The following is a 7,500-nucleotide window of genomic DNA, read 5'->3' on the forward strand; positions in this document are numbered from 1 at the left end:
TGTTTCCACTGGACCAGAACTATCTGAGCCACCACCAGCGTGGCTATGAGGATGAGGACCATCTCAGCGTGCATGGCCTCGTGCCCGCGGTGCTTCACATGCAGACGCTCATGCTGCACCCTGCAAGGAGGAAGAAGACAAGAGGAGGAGGTGAATGGGTGGATGGATGGATGGATGGATGGATGGATGGATGGATGGGGGGAAGGTGGCAGAAAAAAGAAAAACAACACAAGAGGAGGCTGAAGAATAATACAGTCTTTAATATTTTATGCAAGAGGCGTCAAACTCATTTTAAATCAACGGCAGCAAACTCTGATCTCATGTGGGTCGGATTATTAAGAAGATGGAAGGAAGGAGGGATGGATGGATGGATGAAAGGAAAGAAGACAGGAAAGGAAAATGGAAGAAAGGGAGGAAAGAAGGACAGACAGACAGAATAAAGGACAAGGAAGGAAGGAAGAAAAGATGGAAGGAACGAAAGAAAGAAGGAAGGAAGGAAGGAAGGGAAGATGATAGGAAGGAACAAAAGAAAGAAAGAAGGAAGGAAGGAAGGAGGGAAGACAGATAGGAAAGATGGATGGAAAGAATGGACAGAAGGAAGGAAGGAGGGACAGAAGGAAGGAAGGATGATAGGAATTAACAAAAGAAAGAAGGAAGGAAGGAATGAGGGAAGACAGATAGGAAAGATGGATGGAAAGAATGAAGGACAGAAGGAAGGAAGGAAGGAAGAAAAGATGGAAGGAACGAAAGAAAGAAGGAAGGAAGGAAGGAAGGGAAGATGATAGGAAGGAACAAAAGAAAGAAAGAAGGAAGGAAGGAAGGAAGGAAGGAAGGAAGGAAGGAAGGAAGGAAGGAGGGAAGACAGATAGGAAAGATGGATGGAAAGAATGGACAGAAGGAAGGAAGGAGGGACAGAAGGAAGGAAGGAAGGAAGGGAAGATGATAGGAATTAACAAAAGAAAGAAGGAAGGAAGGAATGAGGGAAGACAGATAGGAAAGATGGATGGAAAGAATGAAGGACAGAAGGAAGCAAGGAAGGAAGAAAAGATGGAAGGAACGAAAGAAAGAAGGAAGGAAGGAAGGAAGGAAGGAAGGGAAGATGATAGGAAGGAACAAAAGAAAGAAGGAAGGAAGGAAGGAATGAGGGAAGACAGATAGGAAAGATGGATGGAAAGAATGAAGGACAGAAGGAAGGAAGGAAAAGAAGACAGGAAGCAAAGTGGGCCGGATTGGACCCCTCTGCGGGCCGGTTCTGGCCCCCGGTCCCCATATTTAACCCCCCCTCTGATCTATGAACACATTTATATCTGAAAGTTTGGGGTGGAATAAAGAGAGGGAGCTACTCACTTCCAGTTCTCCCTGTGAGTCATTTTCAGCAGGTCGTCCTGTAATGAGGAGACAGACAGAAATAGCAGAGCTGGGTCTCACTGGACTGCTTATGTAGGTTAAACCCACTTATTAAACGGAATGGCGCCTTAGCAACAATAATACAACAAGAAGGCATGCATGTTTATTAAAAAAAAAACACATAAATAAGGATCTCTGTAATGCCACGTCGAAATAACAGCAGCAGCAGCAGCAGTGTTGACAGCTTGCAACCATTAGCAGCCGCTTTAACTCCTTTACACGCACAAAGCTGCAAAACATTTAGTCTCTACACTATATGACCTGCTCGGTAGTGAAATAAAGAGGTTTATTTACCTGAGGGTGCACACCTGCCATCTCCTGCCCCCGTGTTTTTACCCCAGCTACCCGGTTAGCAGCAGCTATGGGAAGGTTAGCACGCCGTTTGACAGCTGCTCAGAGACGTAGCGTGTATGGAGAGCCGAGAGTGCCATAAGTCTAACCGCGCGCGTGAATACAAATACCTCAAAGCTTTTTATAAAAATCTCTCCAGTGGCGATTTTAGACCCTTTTGTAGGGGATGCTCAAGTACCCCTAAATTTGATCTCAGCACCCCTAAAAAAAATTGTTTTTATACAGTTTTAATTATTATTTTGTGAGTCTGTCTCAGGCGGGGAGCTCCGGTCCTCTGAAATGATGCGAACGCGGAAGTAACTTAAAACTGCATTCTATCAAAAGGCCACCAGGGGGCGACCGTTTTGGTGTCAAAAGGACTTCCGTCTCTATACAAGTCAATGGAGAATTCACCAACTTCTCACTTGATTTCTAACCTCAGTAAACGTTTTCAAAATGTGTTTATGGTCTCAATCGCTAGTTTAAAGCCTTCTTCAATGCAGTATGATGTTCATTTGGGACATTTTGGCCTCCCTGATTTTATATGTGACGATAAAGCAGGGTATGCATTAGGGCGTGGCTACGTGGTGATTGACAGGTTGATTGGTTCACAGGTTCAGGAGGGCGCCTCATGCTCCTCCCGATGCCCATATAAGTAGAATCCGTGGGGGTTTTTAACCCGGCATGCACCTGAAATGTTCAAGATGGCGCTGCTCCGATCCGAAACTATTTGCTTCCAAGCAGCAGTCCACAAACCAATTTATATATAGTCTATGGTCTGTCTGTTAGTGGATTCATTAACTATCTCAGTGTCCTCTCTTTAGAAATATGTCATTGTTTATTCTGACACACATATCACACATATCACACATACTAGTTTCTAAACTGATTTCTATCATTTCTGTCAAAGTATAGACCTACCACAATTCAAGGCCCATACAACTGAACAACCACCTTAACAGGGTGTTAAAGTGTTGGTATCTCCTGGTGCACGTTGCCTGTTCAAGGGTTAATATTTCTTGTTGTAATTTACGTTTATCTACTGAAATGAGTAGTTTAGCAGGGGGTTTGAACACTTGCAGGGTATTGTAAGTTACATTGTCATTAGGAGCTGAGCCCCTAAAGGTCTGATCCTAGAATCACCCCTGAATCTCTCTAATATAGACACACAAAAATACTACAGGAACAATCATTAAAATGTTCTGGTAGTATTTAATTTATTTTGTAGATATGCCACAACTGTTTAACACATTTTAGTATTCTAATATGTAAAGTCCACACAAGACAACTAAATATAAGCTGCTTAGGATCTTTCATTCCTACTGCTGTCAGACTCTACAACACCTGCACAACCTGAACATGCTGTAGTTTCTTCTCTCAATCCTCACCACTACTCAACATATATTTATATTTTTCACACTGTTGATCATGTGCAATATTATTTATATTCTGGTCACTTTACTTCTAGTACTTGTTTTAGCTCGGTTAGCACTCGTTCATTTATTGTATATATTTAAGGGTCTGTTTGTTGTGGATGCCCATTATCTTTTCTGTAGTTTATATCACACACCTTTTTGCTTCTGTTACAAGTGAACTTCCCCATTGTGGGATTAATAAAGTACAATCTAATGCCATTATGGTAGTGGTAGGTATCGCCCCTCTCTTAACACACCTGATTCTAATTATTAACTCAATATTAAGACCTTTGACAAGTTTCAGCTGCTTGATGAGCTACTTGTTAGAATCAGGTGAGATACCTAAAACATGCAGGGCAGTAGCTCTATCGGAGCAGGGTTGGAGACCACTGGATGAGGGTTATCACCACTACATCCCTACACATTCACATTAAGCAGATAATGGCCTCATTAGCTGCAAGCAAAAATCACTCAAGACAACAGAAAATTCATTTGTGCTTTTATTCAAATTCATTTGAAGGAAATATTGGTTCATCTTTAAAATTGAACATTTTGTAAGACATGTCTTACTCATGCTAAAACATAAAATGGACTGTATGTGTATAGAGCTTTTCTAGTCTTTTTGACCACTCAAAGCACATTTTACACTACATCACATTTATAGACTGATGAGCGGGGCGACCACGCAGGGCGCCAACCTGCTCATCAGATGGAGACTAACATTCACAAGTATCTCGCCCGAGGACACATCAACAAAAACTTTGATAATGAGACATGAGGGAAAATCCTCGTCCTGAGTAGTTCAGGCTCCTCGTTCATGGTCGATCTGTTGGGAGGAAATAAACGTTAGCCAACAGGAAACTTTCTTAATCCGATTGTCACAACTACAACTGAATTTCGCTCAGACATCCAAGGAAGGATTGGGCCATCTTTGGTCGTTAGACCTCTGGTGGAAACTACGAATGGCAGGAAAAAGCATCATCATAGCGAATTGTCTGAAACTTCAACATCGTTTAAAAAGCAGAAACTTACCAGGATGTAACCTTTATCACTGCTGCTGCTTCCTGACTGGAGAGGCACAGCCAGGTGAGACCCTGAAAGAGACATGAAGTGATAAATTAGGTGTGAGACTGGTGAGAAACATAAAACAGGTAACTGACTAGTTTTAATTCGCTCAGACATCCAAGGAAGGATTGGGCCATCTTTGGTCGTTAGACCTCTGGTGGAAACTACGAATGGCAGGAAAAAGCATCATCACAGCGAATTGTGGCAAAGAGGTAAACAGTTGGAGGCTGGGTTGTATTCACAGATTGAGAGTCTAGTTTTCATTAAGCACATACATAAATACAGTCAAGTCTTATAAACACCCATTTAATGGTACTTATGTTGAACACCCGAAGCCAAGAAGGTAGTTTAACATTTAGTTACCAATTCAGATATTTAATAACTGCAATAAAACATTGTAATCTTACGTTCAGATATATCAAATATAATTAATCTACATGGGGTTTTTTGCATGTTCTTTTAGAGACTTCAAACACCTGTAAGTGCATCATAACTATGTTTAATACTCAATGCATTTGTCTGTATTGTACATTCATTATAACACTTATGCTGCCTCCAAGGCCAGGTCTGACTTAACAAAGATTTCAGGCTCAGTGAGGATTTTAATTGCTTAATTAAAAGGGGAAATATATATTAAGGTCAAGTCTACAACCCGTTAACACTGTTCTATTAATGCATAAGATACATACCTTCAAAAGGAGTCAAAGCTCATGTGGACTCATGATGAGAACGTCTTCGCCAAGGTCCAGACCTTATACATCCTGCCTGAAACCAAGATTTCAAGTGTGTTTAGTTACGGAGGCTAACAAGATATAACCATCACGTCTATTGCTTTAATTCGCTCAGACATCCAAGGAAGGATTGGGCCATCTTCGGTCGTTAGACCTCTGGTGGAAACTACGAATGGCAGGAAAAAGCATCATCACAGCGAACCTTCAACATATTGTTTAAAAAGCAGAAACTTACCAGGTTATAACCTTTATCACTGCTGCTGCTTCCTTAGACTGGAGGCACAGCCAGGTGAGACCCTGAAAGTGACATGAAGTGACTAGTTAGGTGTGAAACTGGTGAGAAACATAAAACAGGAAACATTGACTAGTTTTAATTCGCTCAGACATCCAAGGAAGGATTGGGCCATCTTTGGTCGTTAGACCTCTGGTGGAAACTACGAATGGCAGGAAAAAGCATCATCACAGCGAATTGTGGCAAAGAGGTAAACAGTTGGAGGCTGGGTTGTATTCACAGACTCAGGGAGAAGTTTTCATTACTAAATACAGTCAAACTTCTTTAAGACCCTTTTCTATAAAAACATGCATTAATGGTTCTTTAAATGTATTTTTTCTCCATTGTACAGATGTGCTGTTTTTTTCTTCTGTTTCCTACATTTGTAAGAGACAACTTTAACCTTTGTGTCGTCCTCCCGGGTCAAATTGACCCCGTCTGTTTTGACTGTTCATTCTTTCTTCCCTTCCTCCTCATTTCCTTTCCTGTCTCCCTCACTCCTTTCCTTTTTTCTTGTCCTTCCTCTCTCCCTCCTTCCCTCCTCTTTCTTTCCTTGACTCGAGGACAACAGGAGGGTTAAAAGACAGTACCTGTGTGACTTCCCTTTGAAAACATAAGTGACCGATGAATTAATCACTAAAGAAATCTAATGTTGAACACCCAAAATTTAGTTACCAAATCAGATATTTAATAGCTGCAAACTAAACTGATGATGTAATCTTGAGATTAGATTCATCAAGTATAATTAATCTACATGTTTATTTTCTTCAGAGGCTTCAAACACCTGTATGTGCATCATAACTATGTTTAATACTCAATGCATTTGTCTGTATTGTACATTCGTTATAACACTTATGCTGCCTCCAAAGCCAGGTCTGACTTATTTAAGATTTCAGTCTCAGTGAGGCTTTTAGATACATACCTTCAAAAAGGGGTCAAAGCTCATGTGGACTCATGATGAGAACGTCTACGCCAAGGTCCAGACCTTCTACATCCTGCCAGAAACAAAGATTTAAAGTGTGTTTAGTTATGGAGGCTAACAAGATATAACCATCACATCTATTTCTTTTAATTCGCTCAGACATCCAAGGAAGGATTGGGCCATCTTCGGTCGTTAGACCTCTGGTGGAAACTACGAATGGCAGGAAAAAGCATCATCATAGCGACTAACGGGCACCAAGCCTTTACAGAATACTGTAATCTAAAACATACATACCAGCTTTATAGGCCGGTCCTGGTGTTGACCCGTCTGCCAGTTTAGCTTTGATTGGACACAACATGGCCTCCACGTGGATATTCACCCTGAAAGAGAAATGGAGATGAAGTTAGGTCTGAAAGCAGATGTTACGAGACACATTAGAGACTTTTGTTGTTCGCTCAGACATCCAAGGAAGGATTGGGCCATCTTCGGTCGTTAGACCTCTGGTGGAAACTACGAATGGCAGGAAAAAGCATCATCACAGCGAACAGAGGCGAGCGGTTGTAGAGCTGCGTTCAGGCAGGTCAGAGTCGGACCAAAGAAGGACATTCTGATGAACTTTCAATGTTCTTGGGTTTCAAACATGGTCAACGGTTCGTCAATGAGCCGACTGTAGTTATTGGTTGCTACGGTTTTCTATGTGTTTACATTGTCCACAATTCAGCTCCAACATGTACTGATGGACTCATAAGCTAAAGGGGTCTGTGGCTGCATAAAGGACCAGTAGAAGATAAATAAGGAGTTTTTAAAATTGGAAACCATGCAAAGATATTCCAGTAAAGCCCAAACATTAAAATAAAGAGCTGGAAGTGTAAAGAATATGTCCTCTTTCATGAATCTCTCCGTCATACAGACTCCAATTAGACTAAAATGAGTAATAAACGTAATAAACTCATCAGTTGCTCTGCTTCTTACCGTTGAGGTTGAAGTCGAACCAGTCGAGCAGCTTCTCCACTGAGTCCATGAAGCTCATTCTGAGTGATGGATGCAAATCTGTTGGGACATTTTACACGTTAGAAAAGCAAATAAATTCAGTAATAAGGTCAATAATCATGAAGGCACCTGAGACTGAGGAGTACCTTTACTGCAGTACAGTTTGAGGTACTTGTACTCGACCGCAGTACAGGCTGAGGTACTTGTACTCTACTGCAGTACAGGCTGAGGTACTTGTACTTTACTGTAGTACAGTTTGAGGTACTTGTACTCAACCGCAGTACAGTTTGAGGTACTTGTACTTTACTGTAGTACAGTTGGAGGTACTTGTACTTTACTGTAGTACAGTTGGAGGTACTTGTACTTTAC

The 7,500-nt window shown here is 41.4% G+C and overlaps 1 protein-coding gene, 1 long non-coding RNA gene and 6 other non-coding genes across 8 annotated transcripts in view; all 8 read right to left on the minus strand.

Annotated features, from left to right (window-relative positions):
- Window positions 1-1,777, minus strand: part of rnf175 (ring finger protein 175) — a 15,291-nt gene extending 13,514 nt beyond the window's left edge. Inside the window, exons 1-3 of the mRNA XM_062444825.1 lie at window positions 1,702-1,777; window positions 1,348-1,385; window positions 1-120 (exon numbers count right to left, since the gene is read on the minus strand). The exon at window positions 1-120 is cut by the window's left edge and continues 22 nt beyond it. Of these exons, the coding sequence (XP_062300809.1) occupies window positions 1-120; window positions 1,348-1,385; window positions 1,702-1,722 (179 nt within the window). The 5' untranslated portion in view covers window positions 1,723-1,777. The remainder of the gene's footprint in view (window positions 121-1,347; window positions 1,386-1,701) is intronic.
- Window positions 1,778-3,642: 1,865 nt separating this feature from the next.
- Window positions 3,643-7,500, minus strand: part of LOC134005981 (uncharacterized) — a 5,261-nt gene continuing 1,403 nt past the window's right edge. Inside the window, exons 2-5 of the long non-coding RNA XR_009927900.1 lie at window positions 7,114-7,191; window positions 4,907-4,982; window positions 4,185-4,246; window positions 3,643-3,978 (exon numbers count right to left, since the gene is read on the minus strand). This is a non-coding gene — a long non-coding RNA (uncharacterized LOC134005981). The remainder of the gene's footprint in view (window positions 3,979-4,184; window positions 4,247-4,906; window positions 4,983-7,113; window positions 7,192-7,500) is intronic.
- Window positions 4,050-4,142, minus strand: LOC134006386 (small nucleolar RNA SNORD14). The gene has a single exon (XR_009927957.1). It is a non-coding gene; the product is annotated as a small nucleolar RNA SNORD14 (small nucleolar RNA).
- LOC134006379 (small nucleolar RNA SNORD14) lies at window positions 4,323-4,415 on the minus strand. The gene has a single exon (XR_009927950.1). It is a non-coding gene; the product is annotated as a small nucleolar RNA SNORD14 (small nucleolar RNA).
- On the minus strand, window positions 5,056-5,148 carry LOC134006356 (small nucleolar RNA SNORD14). The gene has a single exon (XR_009927929.1). It is a non-coding gene; the product is annotated as a small nucleolar RNA SNORD14 (small nucleolar RNA).
- LOC134006385 (small nucleolar RNA SNORD14) lies at window positions 5,324-5,416 on the minus strand. The gene has a single exon (XR_009927956.1). It is a non-coding gene; the product is annotated as a small nucleolar RNA SNORD14 (small nucleolar RNA).
- LOC134006358 (small nucleolar RNA SNORD14) lies at window positions 6,293-6,385 on the minus strand. Its single transcript, XR_009927931.1, has one exon. It is a non-coding gene; the product is annotated as a small nucleolar RNA SNORD14 (small nucleolar RNA).
- On the minus strand, window positions 6,593-6,685 carry LOC134006357 (small nucleolar RNA SNORD14). Its single transcript, XR_009927930.1, has one exon. It is a non-coding gene; the product is annotated as a small nucleolar RNA SNORD14 (small nucleolar RNA).

This window comes from Scomber scombrus, chromosome 23, assembly GCF_963691925.1.
Source record: "Scomber scombrus chromosome 23, fScoSco1.1, whole genome shotgun sequence".
In the NCBI taxonomy this organism is placed as follows: domain Eukaryota; kingdom Metazoa; phylum Chordata; class Actinopteri; order Scombriformes; family Scombridae; genus Scomber; species Scomber scombrus.